This window comes from Ptychodera flava, chromosome 7, assembly GCF_041260155.1.
Source record: "Ptychodera flava strain L36383 chromosome 7, AS_Pfla_20210202, whole genome shotgun sequence".
Classification (NCBI taxonomy): domain Eukaryota; kingdom Metazoa; phylum Hemichordata; class Enteropneusta; family Ptychoderidae; genus Ptychodera; species Ptychodera flava.
In genome coordinates this window covers 4,871,915-4,893,134 of record NC_091934.1, presented here as the reverse complement: position 1 = coordinate 4,893,134, position 21,220 = coordinate 4,871,915, and the positions used below count along the sequence as shown (strand labels likewise).

Sequence of the window (21,220 nt, the reverse complement as noted above, 5' to 3'; positions counted from 1 at the left end):
TAAATGGCCTTGATACTGGTCATGTGACTTCACAGTGTTGCATGGATTTTTCATGACTAGTGACACCAGTGATAACACTGTCAGCTGAAGGAAGTGCAGCACACAGCTCTAAAACAATAACACATTACACAATGCCCCATTCCAAAGGGTTCTTTGACAAAAGAATACATAGTTTTGTTGCTATCTGTGGACCTCAACATACATGTCCATCACAATGCATTATGGGTAGAACAAAGAGATGCACCAAACACTATGGGTAAATGTGTGTGTATGTAAGTTTTCTACACTTAATGACTACGACTCATCCGTTGCTTGAACTTTAAATTCCTCCTATTCCAAGTGTGGCTCACATAGTTGGGATTACAAAATACATAAGATAATTATTTCAAAATTCTAGAGTGGCAGAAAGTAACTTAATAGTCACAGAAATGGTATGAATTACACTGAAATACTCTGTAGCCACAGTGAGAGATAATACTAATACTGTCTCTTCCCACATTCTAGTAACTTCCCAAGTTAAAGGTCTTATTCTGGCAGAGACACTCAATCCCTCACTACACCAACCTAACAAATCCTAAACTGTGTGCACCTGATAATGCAATCCTAGTCACTGAACTGATAGCTGATAGAACTGTGTTCACTTTTGTCACATCACAAACCAACACACTTCACAAACATAACTTTCCTGTATCACAATTTTTGATATCACCACCAAAGACAACTCCAAAACACAAAAGTTTCTTTCAAGCTGATACAAATTTATTTTCCTCTGTATATATCTTTTCAGTCAAGTCATGTACAGGTAATCATACATGCTTTTATATAAACTCATTAATACAAAAACAAATCTTTTTTTAGTAAATTGATACTTATTTCTGACAATAAAATTCCTTCAAATAATACAACATAGGAGATATCACGCAAACTACTATTTTTTTTCGTATCATAGACTGCGTCTAACTTGAAAGCTAAAATCAGGTCATGAAAAGTGAATTTCATAAAGTCAGCTGATGCAAACGACACATACAAAACTACATTTTTTTGTTCAGAAAAATATTACACATCAGGACATTTCTGAGTCCCGTTATAGCGCCATCTCTATACATTTACATATTTTCACTTCATGCTTTTATGGCTGTCTCTAATACAACTACTGTTGGTCACCCCTGTAAAGGTAATGGTATAATCCATTTCTATTGCCGTTTTAATATACATGGCCACTCTACATAATTCCAGTGATGGGGCGACAGACTGCGAGGAAGGGATATACCCCTGAAAGAAGATAGCACCAAAATGATCACTTTTTACGGTGGGATGAATTAAAAGATTTTTTCCCGATTTTTGTCAGCGGTTTACAATTCTGATACATATAATGAACAGTCTATGTAGTATTAATTAGCCAATTTTTTTGATCAACTTGAAGCATCAAAAACTCTGAACAAAAAATATCATGACCAACTGCTTGGCTTAGATCCTATGTACACTATGTACATTGTGTTTTGTCAATGTAAGCTCTGCGTCACAAACTGATTACAAAAAAACAAATAAATAAACTTTGACAAAGTCTTCAATAATGCAAGCAAACTCAACATATACACTACACACTGTTGTTAGTTCTTATCAGAAAAATAAAATTACACAAACACGATTTCTGCAACAAAATACCTTTTCAGACAAGAGATCCCTAAGTTTTCAATATTTCTGGACAATATCATGGCTAGTTCATGGCAGGAGTTGTGTATTGTGCCAAAGTTTTGTACACTGGATTGGAAATACCAAAGCTCATAGGGTAAGTACAGTGACGGAACCCTATCACCCCTGCATTTAAAGTGTAGATGTCCTATCACATGTTAACAACAATAGGGTTTTACCAAATACTGGTGGCAACAGGTTTTAACCTCTCACTTCCCAAGTTTGGTACAACAATATTGTTTGAACTTCCGTTGAGGGGAGGGAGGGAAAGGATTGACATGCCCCTCAGAGCAACACCATGTAAAGTATATGTAAATAAACAACAACTCACAGTTGCTGTACATCTAGTCAGTCTTATCAATGTACAATTTTAAGATCTTCAGATTTTAAAACACTCACAACAATTGACTTGAAAACAAAATTAGGTTACCCTCACGTAGGTTTTTCTTCAGATTACAATTGACAAAACTGCCTATAATTTTTAAAATTTGCTTTTTTAAAAAAAATCATCATACAGTACTGTAGGTTTGTTGCCAAAAAATCAAGCATAGTAGCCATGGCAACATAATCATAAAAAGCCTCAGTTCACCAAGTGACCCGATAAAAGAGAGCAAAATACAAACAAAATACATAACAGGCATGAAAATTGCAAGATATTAAATACAGTGCCATATTTTTGTAAGCTGTGTATACTTGTTTACTCAACATCACCTTCAAATACATTCCAACAAATCCAGCATACAACTGTCAACCCAGAATACACAATATACAAATCATAAATATCCCAACATAGTGTTTGACCTGTACAAATAAAACATCAGAAAATGTTAAACATACTAAACAGACGGAACATCAACGCTCATATATTTTTTCACTTTTTTGTTATATAGAAAACTAAAAGTAAAATTTTAAAAACAACTTCAGCCTGCAAAACTGACTTACTTAGCAGTAAATAATTTCCAAGAATAACATTTTCCACTTCCCAGTTGGGAAGTTACCAACACTAAATTTACATTTATCTATGTTATTTGTATGAAATCAGCAAAATTGTGCTCTGCCATTTTGTGGTTCTCATATCCCTTTGCTATGATATGTTAGCCAATTCAAAGTCATGTAATAATCATCTATGTGAAATATGGTCTACAGGAAATACATTAAAAAGTTTTATATATATATATACTAGATACATGTAAAAGTGAATACAGCCATTGTTGAGTCTTTGAAGAACAAACCATTTCTTGATTGACAGGGGGGAAAGGGTGTGTCATATACACTATTTATACATATGCAAATTTATGTAAAATTGGTCAAAGGTCAACTATGTCAAGAAGAAGGTTTGTTTCAACACGGTCCCTCCTTGTGGAGGGACTGTGGTTTCAAAGACTGTATGAAGATTGTGCAACATGTTCATGTTTCATAATATACGATACATTCAGGCTGTTTTCTGAAGATCTTCAAAATATTATTTCATCAGTTTAAAAAAGGCAGTGAATCTTGAAGAAAGTCAAAACATATTGAAATATCAATGGTGGGAGAAAGTATTGAATAATATCATTTACCACTGGTACACAAATTAGATTGGCTGATAATTAAACAATAAGAGCATGGACAGACTAAAATGAATAATTGAGTTTTGGATTTGGTAGACAGATTGCTACAAAAATATCAGCAACTTTACACTGTATCATGGGATGATATTTCTTATTTTCACAGGATACATTGATGTGTTGTGCTACAACTCAAGTAAATGACAATCCTTAACTCAGACGGAAGGTAACAGAAGTAAAAATCCAACAGAAACATTTAGTCTAAATATTGATAAATCTGTGTGTACACAAACAACAATATTGCTTGAAAAACGTCACATTTGTTGCCAGTGCACACATACCCTGTCACAATGGTTAAACTTCATTTTCAGAAACAAGTATCCGTGTGCCAGAATGGATGTGGATGATGGAGTTCCTTGATGCTAGTCAAGAAAGATCACAATCTTTCTGGATGCACATTTCCCAGTACCCCAGTGCTTTAGTATAGGTATACCGGTACAAGTGTTCTGAACAACACACACCACTGGTAATCATCTCAATAAATTTCACAAACTAACTTCACCTACAAGTGTGATTAGGTTTTGGACATAGAAATGGCAAACTGCTTAAGAAAGTATTAAATGGCGGGACCTGCTCTGTTATGTCAAAATTGTTAACCCTGATAACAAACCAATGTCTCACAGCGTGACTTCAAAAAATCGAAGTCCAGATTTCAACAAGATATTCAGAAAATTTTTTTTCTATTTATTTCAGATTGGCAGAGCCGATTGCTTTACTCTGAGCAGATAAGCAGCAGCATTAAAACCATAATAAGTGAAAGATTACTGGGTGTAAAAATTGAACTTTGTTAATTACTGATGGTGTTGAATTGAAGTCCTGATGTACTTTGTAGGTGTCAATCAAGAAATCTGATCACTGGTATCTCTGCATGATTCTCCCGATCCGATGACTTTCAATAAACTATTAGATTAATTGACATCAACTCATCTTATTTCAGTATTGATTTCAATGACCAGTCATACAGTGATCTTCACGCTGTCTCTCAAAGTATTTACGTCCTAGAGCCTAGATGAGACAACAGTAACTGAGAAAATTATTATTAGAATATTCTGAGCCTGTCTGCAGAGTGGAAGTATCAGGATTGTTTTGAAGATATCGACTCAGGGCATCCCTCTAGACACATGTAATTCTTACACAAATCATTTTCTTCCATCACCACAAGGCCTGTATGTTTGTTACATACTTGAATTTCTTTCCTGTGACCTTCACCTTGATAAAGGCACTACATCCTGGATTTGACCACCAATTTCTCTATCTTTCTTTGGATTACAACCTATCAGTGGATCATATTTTGGTCCACTGTATTATGTGTTGGTGCATATAATTACCAATACCTTTTTAAATTTTGGACAGCAAAGTTGTAAAATTTATAGGGACCTACATATTATTAGCTCAACCTTTATACAAGCACAGCTTTAGCATCGCTTGTGTGAAGATGTTTCAGTCACGATAGCAAAACTAATAACACAGCTGGCCAACAATTTATATCAGTCTCTCATGGATACCAGGGATTTGTCTGATCATACAGTAGAATATTGCTTATGTACTGGTCAAGAGGAATTTCAGACCCTCATGGATAACAAGATCTTACTTTGAAGCCAGTTCCGCATTACTAAAAATCACCATATTGTAATCTAAAATAGACAATTTTATACCAAAAATGGGAGATTGGTCATTAGAATATCAAGGTATTTTAGTTGATGTTTGTTCCCATGTAAAAACATTTGGAAGCACCTTTATTTTATCTATCAGGACCATTATATTAACACTCAACACATCAGGTTGACTATTTAGTACAAAAATTACACAGTGCAACATTGAACTTTTGAAATCTGCATACATAATTTTCCCCTACAGAGCTTGTCCAATGACCCCCAACATAACAAAGCATTATGGGAATAGCCTTATATTTGCATATAATTTGCATATTTCTGTACATTTCTTTACAAGGGCATTATGGGTACCCCTGAGAGTGTTGCTATACAGACAATGGTACCTCTGTATGTGCCCATAATAAACCTATGCCATCAAGGCACTGTGGGTGTGTATAGCTATACAAGTACTGGAACCACGGCCGTTTCTTTCTCCATCTGCATGCGAAGCGTTTGGATACTGTTCATAATTTTCTTCTGGTGACCGACGAGGGTGATTCCTATGGTGGGTAAATCTTGCAGCGTTAGACGCATGACATCATGTAAACTTGTATAGCCCGATTCCACAAAGGTTTCTATGTACCTTCCCATCTTGATACTTTCAAGCCATTCTGCAACACTCCTGCATTGTGAATCAGGCGAGTTAGGATCAAGCGGATTACAAGGTCTGCAGAGAAAACAGTAAAACAACCATTAGATACTTCAAAACACATTAATCTCTTACTTCAAACAAATTATCATATTTATGTACGACAAAAATACGCGCAAACTGGAAAAAAAACCTTTATGTTAACACCTTCTTCCTACATATCATGACTTATATAATACCGTATAGGAACCCGAGACAAACACCTTCTTCCTACATATCATGACTTATATAGGAACCTGTTGTCACGTAAAGAACATTGCAGTGTTTATAAAACACATTCAATCACATTCATTACAATTTGCCATACCACTGCAAGACTTGATGAGGCTTTACACTCTGCATCAATGCAGACACTTTAATGGATGGCTCTGCCATAAGTATGATGTAATACCCTTTGATGACATCATTCTCAATTTAAGTCTGGAAACGCAGACGTGTTACAATTTGCAGACAGATCATTCTGTTTGTGCACTGAGACACTGTGAGGGCAGATTCACACTGACAAATGGGAAAAGTGAAATCAATAACACTAGAACAGCAGTCAGGTAATCCTAGGTTAGAACAGAAAGACATTGAATGATAGCTTATGAGGCCATGTGTACACTAGTTCAGTTATCCCTACGGATCCGCTATAACCTCCTTATCATGACCTCTTGCTGAAAACACTCTTTGACTATGGTGCATTATTTTACCACTCTAAAGTCACATCAACTGAGAATGAAATTTTCCACAATACAGTGAACTCTCTCAGGTGGTAAGAAATAACTTCTCATGGTAGTTTTTTTCAGATTTGACAAAATTCAAAGTATTTCTCCATGCAGAGATCTGGCTAAAGCCTATTTTGAAAAGACGTATATACACATCATCCATCAGGGAGGACAAAATAGAGACAAATTGCCTCCAAACAGGGATTACAATTCCATGATCATTGGATTAAAGGATCCAATACAGATTAATGGTCGCAGATTTAAAAGATTAAAGCAGCGTTTCATCTTTATTTATTGCCTAATAAATCCAACTACGACTACAAGCCCTGAAAGATAACTGGATCACAGAACTACCGTACAGCTGCAATGTAGACTTCCAAGTAATGCAAACAATTAGCCAAGCCTTATACAAAACTTCCATCTGTTTTACCAACCAGCAAAACTTATTAGAAGGAAAAATAGCTGTAAATTTTGATATTTCATTTTTTTTTTCTATTCAACAAATTCATTTCTTATTCTTGTCCTTGTTTTCCTTGCCAGTATGATGTGTTTGTACAAGACGCAATGATATTGTTGACAAAATGAACTCTAGTCAGGACTGAAAAGCAATTGTCAATAACAGCACTGGACATTACAGACAGGCTGACAATGTTCACAATTTAAACATTACTCATTCAGGCAGGACTTATAAGAGATGAATTAGAAACACAACAATTTGCAAAAAAGAACAAAATATTGAAAGTACATGTACATCAACAGTTATGGCCAATGAGCTCTTTATCAAAAGCCTTACAGATACACTACTACTGACACTGAAAATTTAATGACATGCTTATTGTGTTTCTAAACAGTATACTTTGATAAAATATATTGTGAAACTTGATAGTAATTTGAACAGATTCTTAAAAAAGATCACTTAATTTACAGTATTAGGATTTCCATGGCCCTTTGATCCATGATTATTATTTGAAAACAACAGGATAAAGTGGCAGACATTTCACTTGAAAACTATTCTTTACAACCTGAAGAACAAACAATCTGAAAGATTTTAATCGGTATGAGTCATTCTAAACCATTATGTATTCTTACACAAACGTGATCATCCTTGGTGTGACCTTTAGCAACTCTCTTGGTTGCCATGGTGATAAATTGTTAAGATAGCTGAACAGGGCTTTGATAAAGTATGCTCCAAATTTACCACATTAAACAATCTTGCATTTAGGCTCGTTTGTAGAATTTGGTAGATTAGCTTGTCGTCTGCCGATCACATCTACATGGTGACTAAGAATGTGATGCTCAGTCTAGTGTAATTAACCTGTTCAACCCCGTCTCCCTTGGAATGTGGTTTAATCCTATTGTTTCATTCACTGAGTCATCCTCTATAACTCAGAAAAGGTGTTAAAATTCTATATTGGACACTGCTTTCTGAATTTCATAGTTGAATTGTTCTCAAAAATCCAACCGTTAACTGTACATACAGTTGACCCTTTAAATGCTGTAAGTTTTCGCAATGTTTATGAATTTTTCTGTAATTTTTTGATAATTTTGGACCAAATTGATATAAAATTTCAGTAGCTACAGTTTTTCATCAAAATTTTGGCAAATATCTGAAAAAATTTACTGGGATACATTTTATAAAGATGACAAAAATTTACTTTGGTGCTCAAAGGGTTCAAACAAACTGTGGTATTTCACATTCATTATGGAAAAGTTCCAGTGATTGAAAATCAGGAACTAATGATGTAAATTTTGTAAAATACAAGATTCTTGCTGCAAAAATCAAAATTCAATAAAAATCAAATGTTTCCACTACTACTGTATTGCCATTGTTCCTGAACTGATAGAGCAAACAGAACATGGCACCTCTCATGCATTTAGCTAATAAATATGATTTCATTTTATTATTTAGTGACTCCAGCACTCCTAAGACAAATTAGAACACATTAAAAATTTGATATTGCATAATCATAGAAGAAATCTCTAAGTGACTGAGATTAAGGTGTCTATCTAGTAATGTGCAACGCTTTTTAATTTCTAGAACAGGAGAAGGATTTCTTACAACGAAATGATTGATTTTATATATCTGACTAGCTGATCTATTTGGTTAGTCAGTAAAACTGATGGATGTGTCAAGCAACATCAATGCATGATTTCTTTCACTAATAACAGCACTGACACAGTGACTTTTACAGCAATGCGTATCAATTACCATTGACAATATCAATTCTACTACATTTCTGACAACTTTAAATCTTAATCAGTACTATGTTTGGCTGGCAAAACTGACTCCACCTTTAATATTTCTGTATCAGACAAATCAGTGTCAGGGACTTGCAATCTATTCATGCCTACCTACATTTTTACGTTGGTCTTATTCCAAACATTACAGCTTTCTGTATTAGCTCCACACATTTGTTCTCCCTTAAGAATTCTGGGCGCAGGTCTATTAACTATTAGTTGAAGTTTCAAAACACTATTTTCAAAATAGTATCATAGAATGGTACGCAGAGGTAAGTACTGGGAATTTCTATAGCTCTTGAGGATAAATCTTCAGTATAGAAATATTTTTCATCTCCACCAAGCAGTGTGAGAATCACAGCAGTAAAAAGTGACCTTCAATTTTCATGAGAAATTTATCATACAAAGTGACAGTTTCAGTTGTTTCTCACGAGAAGCATTGAATTCACTGATGTCAAGCTCTTGGATGAGTAGGCGGGGAAATTTAAAACTCAGTGACACTGCTTTTTGTCAAACCTTTTCCATTAAATGAACACATTTAGAATGATGAATTTGCCAGCTCTGGTAACTCGACAGTTTTCTACTTTTCGATTGTGAGCAATCTTTGACAAAACAGCAGTCTAATATGTGAAACTCTACAGAGACTCAATTCTGATTCAGGCAGGTGATATAAAATTTCCTACAAATAATCCCTTTGCTAGTTTAATGGCAAATATTTCAATAAATAATAGAAAAGTCATTTAAGAACCTAACATTTGCAGCTAAGATTTGAACTTCCAAGTGACTTCGTTTTATTCTGTCGCAAGTTGCATTGTTCCATCGGGAAGGAAAGGTCACAGAGGTCAAATGAAGAGAACCTCTTGCAACTCACGAACACTTCAAACTGTTTGAATATTCAACTCTAGGGGGCGCTAAATGGCATAGCTGAAGGCACAAAGTTTTTTGTACCCTTTGTAGATGCACAGATTTACTGATTCTCAGAAAACAGTAATAGATTGATCGTAAACTCCAATTCTGTCTGCTGTTCTACAAGACAGTAACATTGCCAAGAATGGTCCCTGACACTCTACAGTTCTACAAGACAGTAACATTGCCAAGAATGGTCCCTGACACTCTACAGTTCTACAAGACAGTAACATTGCCAAGAATGGTCCCTGGCACTCTACAGGGGACTATTTTTGTACGGATGAGGGTGTTCAGAGAAATAAAAAAAATAAGTGTTCAGATGGTGAGGAACAAAGGACAAGACAACGACATCATGACCTGGACAAATGCAAACAATAGAGGGCACACTTCACAGGTACGCCCTACAGGGATAATAACTTACATTGTATTGAGCACTGCAAGGAAAAAGCAAACAATCTGAATTTTACTTGCTTTTCTGCTTTCAGGGTTTAATTTTCTCTGCTATGTTACCTGCCTGTAGAATTTTTGTCAAAGGTAATCTATCTTAGAATCACTAATGAAAAATTCTGTGAATGTAGCTTGTTTCCCCGTTGATTTATTCCCTCTGTAAATTACCTCCTTTGGATTACAATCATGTTTTGCCTACACTCAGATTTATTGAATGTTTTCTAATTCTCAACACTGGAATCATCTCATCTCTCTTGTCTATATTGACTGAAATCTTACAACAGCTACTTCATAAACTAGACTTCTGCTAATATTTGACTGAGCCTACCAGAGAACATTTGTGATGAGAGACTTACTCCTTTAGGATAATTTTGACGTTGCCATTATCTGTCATAAAATAACCAATACTCATTACGTTTGTCTGCTGCACAGTTCTGATTACTTTCTTGCATAAATCATTTTTCGTCTAAAACAGAGTTGTCAAATAACTGAAAATATATTATTACAAACTATATTTTATTTGCTTTTTTCTGACTACCGACCATTACTCAACAGATCACATTTACACATCAAATCTGAAATATTGCTTTCTTTGCCAAACTGAAAGCACTTGATAACACAATAACTGTACAAAACTTCATACAAGTTCCTTCCAAACATTTTTTTTCTGTTGAATTCATCAAAATTGACCCATCTCCAATGGTTATGTCAGCCCGATGACCCATATCAAATCAACACACAGCTAATGGTCTCACTTGCTCAGTTTTGTGTGAAGTGAACCAAAAACAGCGATAGAGAACGCAAAATTAATGGCTTTTCAGAGCTGATAAAACTGATCTACGCATGTGGCACTGTGCATTCTATGATTAATATCCTGCAGGAGTTGCTTGTGACATTACAATTAGGTGAATACGCTTACAGCCATTGCTCCACTCTATAGCACAGCCTCTCTGTGGTCATGCCACACTCACGCAACCTCCAATATACACTGTACATATCTTCCAGCCCTTCTAAGTCAAAAACATGATAAGGGAAAATTGCTCTGACAGGTTCTCACAAGTGTCTTTGCTCTCACAGGATTGATCAAAACACCAACATCGGATATGTCTAAGAATGAAACCCACTTCAACAAATTTCAACATAATGAACACACTTCTTAGCCCTTAAAAAATTTCATTTCTTATTGCAAAACTTACCTGGCCTTGATTATGTTTTTTAGCGTGGAAGGATTTCTTATAAGTCTATCCAGCATATTGACAAGATTTGAAAAGGTGGGTCTGTTAATTCGTTCCTTCTGCCAACAGTCCAGCATCATTTGATGCAGTGCCTGAGGACAATCCATAGGTGGCGGTAATCGATATCCTTTCTCCACCGACTTGATCACCTGCAATGAAACAAGTACAAACGTTTTTCAGTAAAGGTATCTCATTTCGTTATTATAGATTCCACACAACAATCACTTTCTCTGCTCAAACTCACCCTTCTCAGAAACCGCCATAGAATCAGAGTACTCACTTGAAACGAAAACTATCAGGTTTAATTTCCGTGCTATTTAGGAGACAATATCGGAGAAACAGCCTGACCTTTTCAAATTCTAGTAAGAGTGAGACACAATGAGGACAGTGGACTGTACATGTAGTTTACTGGTAACACTAGTCACACTACACTGGGTTTATTATCTCATAAAACATTACTGTGCTGAAGGAAATCTTTCCAATGCTTCTAATGTTAGAAAATTGACTTCTTTACGACCACAACTCAACTTTGAAATTGATACACACCACAAACATTCATACACACCATACACAGTACATTGAATGAGAGAATGGTTGAAAAACAATAAAACACACACCACATATCATATGCTGATATCTCCCCCCCCCCCCCCCACCACTATAGTAAGGTACATACTAATCACCATTGAGAAAGTTTAAAACTCTCGATAAAAGTTTGAACAGACATGACTGTTTTGCTCATGTCTGTATTTCTCCAAAGTTTCATAGCAAAAATAATTATTTCTGACTACTGGTAGATACTACTGGAATGAAAAGTGGTTTCACCTACATCAATTAAAACTTATACATACACGCAAGATGTATATTCAGCATGTGTGGGAACACAAACTCATAAACAATATCTAAAATTCTGTATCTCAAAGTACAGTATTCGGAGGACTAGTAACCTTTGGTAAACACTTGAAGTACAGTTGTTCAATCATTGTGACATCATCAATTCTGTAACACGGGGTTGGCCATCAAAATGACACCTCATGAATATTAAACAAGTCAGTTGACATGGTGATATTGTAAATACAGATTTTTGGTGGAGATTCTTCATAGAATTCTTTCAGTTAGATGAATTTTTTTCTTGTGTGAGAGAGCTTAGGAGTAGGAGATGGCTGACAAAAAAGTCTAACACTGATGTCAGTATTCAGAAAGGAGTCTGTAAAGAGTAGGGACTTAGCATAGAGTTGAAAACTACTGGGCCTGGTGATGAAGGAAATCATTGAACTACTGAATGACAACTTGAGTGAAACCTCCACTTCAAATTGAGTGAATTCAAACACGGGCCAACTAATTGCAGATTTCAATATCAGATTCTTGGAGATTTATCTCACAACTAATAATTAAGGTACAACATAACATACCTTCAAGAACCCTTTGAAAATGAGTCTGTGACTGTATAATGTCACTCAAGGCAAACTGAAGGCTACACACTTCCAGTGTAAAAACTCCTTCCAAATGTGACACAAAAATTGAGTTTTTGGTATTGACACAAGTCATGGGACAAATACTTCAAATTTGCCAGCAATGCCATTCTGAAAGGAAATAGCCTTTAGTGTTCTGAGTGGCACATAATAAAAATCTAGATGAGGTATAGCTTGAAATTGATTTAGCAAGCCTTCACAATTTACATTGACTGGAGAGAGAGTAGACGAGGTGGAGAATTAGTAGATTTGGGAGCCAGGCAAGCTAATACAGCTGTCAGTTCTGTTTCTCTTAATTGGCAGAAAAAATTTGCCATCACTTACAGGTTTTGTGAACTTGTTTACATAAAATGGCAGAGAGTCAATACAGTAACTGCTCTCTGCAGTGTGTATTTCAATGGGAGATGTGTCCTGCATTTCAAAATTTGGACCCTATTGCAAGAAAAGATGGATTTTATTATCGCATTGAGTGGGGATGGACAAAATAGAATTGTGAGGCTTAAACTGCTATCCTGGAGAGATTAAAGGTGTTGTCCTTCACTAATAATTCAATATTCAGTTTGCCGATCAAGCAATCTTTTTTGATCTACACGAAATCAAATGTATTCTTTCTCGCTCCGTCCTACTCTGTCCCCTCCTTTCTTTCCATGTATTTTCACTGAATCCAGTCTCTTGATCTCAGCCTCAATTGCCAACAACTTCATCCTTTGCATTCTTTCTGAATCTGTTTGTTGACTTAGATGACTTTTCTCTCTTCTTCAACACTGTTCTGCACCAATTTGATCATTTTCTATTGTTTATCTCCATCCTGCCCACTTCCATCTATCTCCTGCCCATCTCCATCTGTGTGCTTACATCTCACTTCATTCCCTCAATGCCGTACTTTACCTTCAGTTTATCTTCACAGTTAAATGTTATCTCTGAGTCAAGATGACAAGGAAGACACTGAACAGTGATTTGTTGATGTGTAGGCTAACATTTTTAACCGATAAATATCTTAGCAGCACACCTATTTGTTAACCGTGGTTTACATTTGACTTCACTGAGATAGTGTAGATGTGTGTGACACCTACAAAGGTTAATTAGTTCTAGCACACAAAGATTATTCATTATTACACATTTCTTCTGTAAACCCAGTGTTCAGAGCCACTAGTCAGTCAATAGGTGGACAGTCATGTCAACAGATACACATAAAACTTAACTGGCATCCCAGTAGTTTACATTACATTCTAGCCACATGTATGGACAGCATTCATTGCTGTTTATTGTGTGAGATGTTGCCTGACTTGATAAACTGACTTGTCAGGGATGGCAAAAGCTCTAGCAAAAACACACATTAATAGAAAATCTTCTTTTTATTACAACCTCAGAAACTCAGCAAGGTCAAATATGTCTCTTTTCCTTCATTTGCATGTATCTTTCATAATTAATGATGTTAAATTAACACGTGTCTGAGTTTAATCAGATAGCCCTACGTAAGATACTGAGATTTGGTTATCTGCTGATCTATTGATACCTCTGTCCAGGACAGCTTTGAGAAATGTCACCTAATTGGCTGCCATTTTAGCAAGTTTACACAGTCACAGCTCCAGCCGGAGCCAGCCAAGTGAGAAACTGACACTGTTTGTCTGATCAGCATGCAATGGACAAATGAAACCAATATTAACATGCACCTAATGTAATCCCATACATTTAGACAGTTCTGTCTCTATGAAGACAAATAGAAATATAATATTCACATAAATCAAAAACACTTTGACCCTGGATCACAGAATTTTGAACATAATATTTACCTAAAATATCTCCTGTATCAACAATATGAAATCTATATAAGCCAACTTTTTACAATAAACATGTAAGTTGGAAAAAATTGTACAAATCTGGGAAACAATGAACAAAGTTAAGTTGGAACTCTTGAAGCAGATAATTCTAAAGATCATAAGTAATTGAGTGATAATTTTGTGTTTTCTCTTCATGTATGTTGTAACATGTATAGTTAGTTTTACAGTGTAGACTGTTTTCTGTTTAGACTTTTACAATTGCAAAAAAAAATAAGAGTGAACACAGAATTGAGAGAAAAGTCCTTGACTTTGAAATAAAGTAAGACTTAGTGTAAATGAATTTTTGATGCTCGATTGCTTTTCTAAACTCCTTTGGATGACAAGACTGACAATTTAAAATAAGACTCTATTAGATTAGATTTGCAATGGCTTTTCATTCATTACCTTTGATTTCCCTGTTTACAAATGCTGAGCCAACAAATGTCTAATTATCTAATGTCCTCTCTACTGTATATTCTACCATTTTGTAGTTAACATTCACACAATTTCTCTTAATTTTTGTTAATGTCAAATACATTGCCAGAGAAGTGTTACATCATACCTGAGAGTAGAATTTGACTGTGACATGTGAATCTGATCTAAAACGTGTACTGATCCACTGTGCCAGGATCGGATTCATTTTTGTTTTCAATTTTCTTGTGCATATGAAGGACTACCTAGTAATTCTGGATGGATGTGTGTGAAGCAAAACACTTGGGAGCTTACACCATTGAGAAGGTAACAGATTGGTTCGTATTTACTCACAAAGCTGATTTCACAATGGTTCTAAATGAAGTCTGAAATTTCATGAGGAGATTTTCTGCCTAAACAGACTAGTGTTTCACAGGTAAAGAGTTTTATTCAAGTCAATCTGCAGCCCTGGATGTCAGCTGCAGACAGAATTAAATGTGATGGGTGAGTCATTCCAGCCACGTCTCTATCTTTTCCCACAGAGTAATTTGTACAGTAGAAAGGTATAGTCATTTGGGTTTGTTATCTGCTAGGGTCAACAACATGGGCAGAATCTTAATTTGGATAACACACATGACAATTACACTTTTTAAAATATTTAAATGGTAGAACAATTCAATTTTTTACAAGATGCTTGAGTAAGCTACATGTTGGCATAATCAAAATAAAAGGTCTTATGTGCAATATATTTCCTATCACTGGCAATTCATAAATTGATGACTTACAGTTGACGTTGAACGTGTTCACCAGGTTTACATAACATCCAAAATATCAAACAGTAATGATTGCAATCATATGTTTGAAATGTTTATGATGCACAATCTGTGGAAATGTGTTGAATTCTGAACCAAGTCATTATTGTCAAACGTCAACTCAGCAGCTGATATGCACCATACCTGTGGTGCACACACCACTGTAGGCCAAGAGTTCACGTGAAAGAGCTTTATTGCCAGTGAAGTCACCATCATTAGGGTGGCTTGCCCTGCAATGGTTCATACACTATCCAAAACCTTGATGTACCGCATACCGAGCAAATCATCCAAACACTGTCTTGTGAGGGCATACAGCAAAACCAACAAAATCCACATATTGTAAGATGCTATGACTGAATATGAAAAAAACTCACATAGGAGGGTAGATGGAAAATAATATTTCATAAATGTACCAAAACATTATGATTCCAGCAAATAATATAACAATATCACATGGACAGAGACAATATCTTGGTGATGTCTTTTCTTTGAAATGTACTATTTCAGTTGTACAATTGTGGTAAAACTAGTACAATTACTGAACAGTGTTCGTCTTTAGCTGTCTTTTGTATGGCTGAGTCCATAGTGACTTTCCAAATGCCAAGCTCATTATATTCTAGCAAATATTCAATCATTGAACATAATGAACTCAAAGTTTGAAATTCACATCGATGCTTGCCATCTGAACAACTATCTCTACAAATGACAAAGAAAAGTTTGAGATGTCAGCAACAGATATTTCAACTGATAAGTCATTGTTGGATGATGGAGAGGTGCAAGACATCAGCTGGTACAGAGAAGATCAAAGGCTTTGCCACACTACACACGTTAATGCTGACATGCAAACTCGGATGACGACAACGGTTGGTACTCAAAACACTCAACACAAACAATTTGACATCCACAATTGTGATGACCTCTGACAAGCACTTGTCATGGATGACATCTATCCTCTTTGACATTTGACCCCGGATGATCCCAGGATTCCACATCATGCTTCATCACTCTTAATTATCACCATGAGTGCAGCTATGGACTGAGATTTCATGACCTGCTGATCTGAAACGTCTTGAAGCAAGAAGATAACGATGAGAAACTATCTTTAAATTGCTGAGATGGAGATAGTGAACCTAGTGAAGTTAACCATAGTAATTGTCTCCATGAGATTGTAATAGAAGATATGCCACAGGCTGTTCCTGAATGTCCATCCTGTCCAGTTGAGACAATGAATATGCATTTGCTATTCAATGAGAAGTCAGGATCTGTGAGTTGTCATTTCTTCATTAACAAGTGTTGTAGAGAAAACTGCTGTGTTTGATATCCATTCTATGCTCTGACACTGTAACCTTCACCTGTATATTCATTACACTTGTCTGAAGTAAGATCAGTGCTTAGTGATGCAAGTGTTATGCATGCTATGCGAGTACTCATCAGAGCAGGTGTGTATGAGTCACAGGGCACTGCCATTCTGGTTAAATTTGTAAGAAGTTTACAGAGAGAAATAATTTTGGAGGCAACCCTAAATTTGATATACATATGCCAGAAACTTTGCATTTTTAATTATACTAATAAACTGATGATGAAGGGAACATATACAACAAGTTCTACAAGAGAAGACAGAATGGCTGAACATCAGCCATATTGGATTGCATGACAAAACAGACTGACAAGTATGCATAATTCAGTACATGCCACATCATTGGACCAACTGGTAACAATTATCATCTTGCAACTTTGTAGCAATTACACATCACCTCATTGACAGTCACCATAAAAACAAAAATGTTTGAAAACAATCAGCCCAGCCAAGGCACATGTCAGAAAGAACCTGTGAGAAAATAGCATCTATAGAGATCAAAATGTCAACCTAACCCTAAAACCAAATGAAGTCGTCCTTTGTTGAATGTGCAGAGAGAAGCCAGAGTTACTGAAAAGTGCTGAGGCAGCCTAGAATGAGGGTGGTGTTTTTTATTGAAATGTCAATCAATTGAAATGTCTATCATAAGCTATTAGTGTTAAGTTTTGATGGAGGCCCATATCCAAATTGAAAATAATAATTTCAGGCAAAAGAGTGCAATATATACTGGTTTAGTTGGCAAGCATTTCTGTTAATGGATGGCTTCCCGTACTGGTAAATGCCACTATACACTCCAGGTGAAAACATTAACCCAGCGTTGAAATGTTAAAAACAGAGTTCCTATACCCAGGAGACATCTGTCACAATTTACAATGGAAACCCAAAATGATTTCTGACATCTAAACTAGCTGGTAGCAATGGTGGAGAGTACAAGTAATAAATTCCTGACATCCTAACAGTCTGACATTTATTTGTATAGTCCTTTTACTTTTCATAGAGTCAAAACTGGATTAAATAATTTCTAATGATTAATTATAGATAGCATATAGCTAATTCATATCTACAGAAACAAGACAAGATTGTAGGTGACTGGGTCCTTTCTATGATAACCCTTGACCTCAAACCAATGAATTTTTCCTCTTGGGAAAATTGAAAGCCATTGTAAAATTGGCCAGAATCAGCTAATCTACAAAATTCATGTTTAATTCACACACTGAAAAGAGAGTGGATTGTTGAAAACAATGACATATACAGTTTTGGAATAGCTGCGTAGGACAATCAGTGACGGCCACTGTGCAACAAGACTGCAGACTTCAATGGCTGCTACACTGCACACACGCAATATCTGACTGAACTGTAATTATGAATGACAGGTATGATGGCGTTTTAATATACAGATGAATAGAAACTTGATTAGAAATGATGGACTTGGTTAAAAGCACTACAAAAACTGAGGAAACACATCTGCAGCTCCTGAGCAACAAAACTTTATAGCGTTGTTTTCCCAGGTATTCTGATTCACTATCTCATATTGCCATGGTTACCAGAGGATCAATCTCTCTAACACGGCATCTTTGTCCCTTTTATTACGCTTTATAATAGCCTAGCTCTCTGCGGCCGCTGCGGTTGTAATCGTAACATGTTGTTTACTGCTGCTGTAACATGTTGTTCAGCAGCTGTAAATATACTGGTCATCTTATCATTTGGATATATCATAGAATTCTTGCGGGTAAAACAACATAGCGCTATATTTTTATGATGTCCAACACTTCCTAACCAAAGCATTATTGACATCATCATCATCATACTCACACATAAATATAACATCACAAAACACAACAACTGTTATGATTGACAGCTTGATTGTCAACATCACCATGAAATTACCATGACAACCATGGCCACAATTAACATAACCAATCATTTTCATCATCACCACCACTTTCATCATCGTCACTATCATCACCATCATCATCATCATTTAATACATGATATTGATCACAAAAGGTCGTCCTCATGAACGCCATACAGCATCATTAAGAGTACACCATACTAAAATTAACCAACTCAACCTCCATTATGGCTTAACTTTACTGTTTGGAAAGAGTAAATTGGCCAATCAGCACACAACAAAACTGCATGGCTTGAATTTGATTGACCCAATGCACCAAAGACACAAACAATGGGACTCACATCTCTGTTTGACCAATTCCAATATGGTCTTTCTCCATAAGACATCACTTCCCACATCACTATTCCGTAACTCCACACATCACTGGCTGATGTAAATTTCTTGTAACCAATCGCCTCTGGCGCTGTCCATCGGATTGGAATTTTACCCCCCTGTAAAATAAAACAACATCATGTTGTACTTGATATCAATTTACATTAACATTAAAGTGACGGAATATGGATTCAGCTCTTCAAAGGGTTCTAGCCGTAACTTTCTAATTGTTTTTTCACTATTTTTGGTCTTTTTAATGACAATGTTAGTTTCTTGTTCTACTCCCTAAAGGATGTTGGAATACACAGTATTCAGTTTGTCAACTCAGCCTGTACATGTACAGGGCAAGTGAATTCTGGTCTAGACTAGAATTCAAATGTAATTTACACTCACAGATGCCATGCTGACAAGCCAATTAGATGGTGTCCAAACATGCTTTGAAGAGTAGTACAAGAACTTGGAAATTGACATACAAAATAAAAATAGAGAAAAAATCAACAAAAGTTACAGTTACTGACTCTTGAAATTCAGCTACCCCTTGTCAAATCATTCAATAGCTCTAATGCATCATGGGAAATCAAGAGTTACCAAGTTGGCAGGTTCATGGTAGATGATGACAAGCAAGGCTTGCATAGGATGATCCGGATGAAGTTTTTGTGACGAGACATGACAGGCTGAAACACATGGGAAACATTTGCCTCAAAGGAGTGAAGAAATGACAGATTTAGAGACGGAATTAGCATGATGGGATTACAGGAGATGACGGAGATGATGACACTTTGTGAACATGGAAACAGGAAACTTGTAAGAGGTGATGTGAATTTATGTCTGACAGAAGAGTAACCACAACAGAAATTCATTGTTTTAGTGTGGGTTAATAAAGTAAAATGAGTGAGGCATAAAGAACAGGCAAAGAACAAGATAATGTGAGAAAATCATGTACAGCTAGGCATTATGGGAAATCACATAATCAAGCAATGCAAAAGTTACAAGCAGTAAACTGTTCACCCTGCAACCCCCATTCTCTATAAACTGGTCCAAAATTACCATTAATAACAATGGATTTGGGCCAAACCATACTGGTAAAAAGCTAACAAAGGACACTTTTTTAACTATGTCATTAAGTTGTCTTACCTTTGTTTCATAAGCACCTTCTTCCTTCACCCTGGATAATCCAAAATCTGCAACTTTGCAGACTAAACGACTGTTAATGAGGATATTTCTGGCCGCTAGGTCTCTGTGTACATAGTTCATATCTGATAAATATCTCATTCCTGATGCAATCCCACGAAGCATTCCCACTAACTGAATCACTGTAAATTTGCCGTCATTATTCTGTCAAAAAAAAAACAAAACGCACATTTATTATTTGCATCGAAGTCAGGGTTCTTTGCTGGCTGTTGATGCATTATTAGATTTAATTGTAGCCTTGAACTCAATCGGTTATTGCAAATTGGATTTTTATTATTCCCAGCATGCACCTGACCCCTCTGTGGATCAAGGGCTTTAACAATATGTATTGCTGTAAAAAAACTCCACACCAAGGACAAATATGCTATCATCAAAAGAACCAACTCAAAAGTAGACTTCATGTAGGGTGTTTACTAGCAAGGAAACTAAATCCCCCATCTGTACGGTAATTCATCTGTAGATTTTTCTTGGGAGAATCACAAATGAAGTGTCTGCATGTCGCCATGTCTCTTGTGAGGCCCTAACAAAGCCTGTCTTCACTCACTCTAAAATCATTAATTATTCATAGCTACATTTCTTCAACCACGTTACTGATCCAATATTGTGGTACAAGCCTCAATTAAAGATTAAAATAATATAGACTGGCGTCTAAAGACACCATCTGCTCCACTACAGGGAGTAGCTGACTTCAAAACAAGATAAAATATTCATGATATTAGGGTGGCTATCATTGTATCACCTGGTAAATGTATTTCAAACAACCAAGTAACCATAAAAACATCATTAATTCAGCAATAGTA

The 21,220-nt window shown here is 35.9% G+C and overlaps 1 protein-coding gene across 1 annotated transcript in view; it reads right to left on the bottom strand.

The window, feature by feature from the left end:
* Positions 1–737: 737 nt before the first annotated feature.
* LOC139136615 (ephrin type-B receptor 1-B-like) overlaps positions 738–21,220 on the bottom strand; it is a 135,087-nt gene continuing 114,604 nt past the window's right edge. The window contains exons 13-16 of the mRNA XM_070704387.1: positions 20,364–20,564; positions 19,199–19,348; positions 11,095–11,282; positions 738–5,618 (exon numbers count right to left, since the gene is read on the bottom strand). Coding sequence (XP_070560488.1) covers positions 5,351–5,618; positions 11,095–11,282; positions 19,199–19,348; positions 20,364–20,564 — 807 coding nt within the window. The 3' untranslated portion in view covers positions 738–5,350. The remainder of the gene's footprint in view (positions 5,619–11,094; positions 11,283–19,198; positions 19,349–20,363; positions 20,565–21,220) is intronic.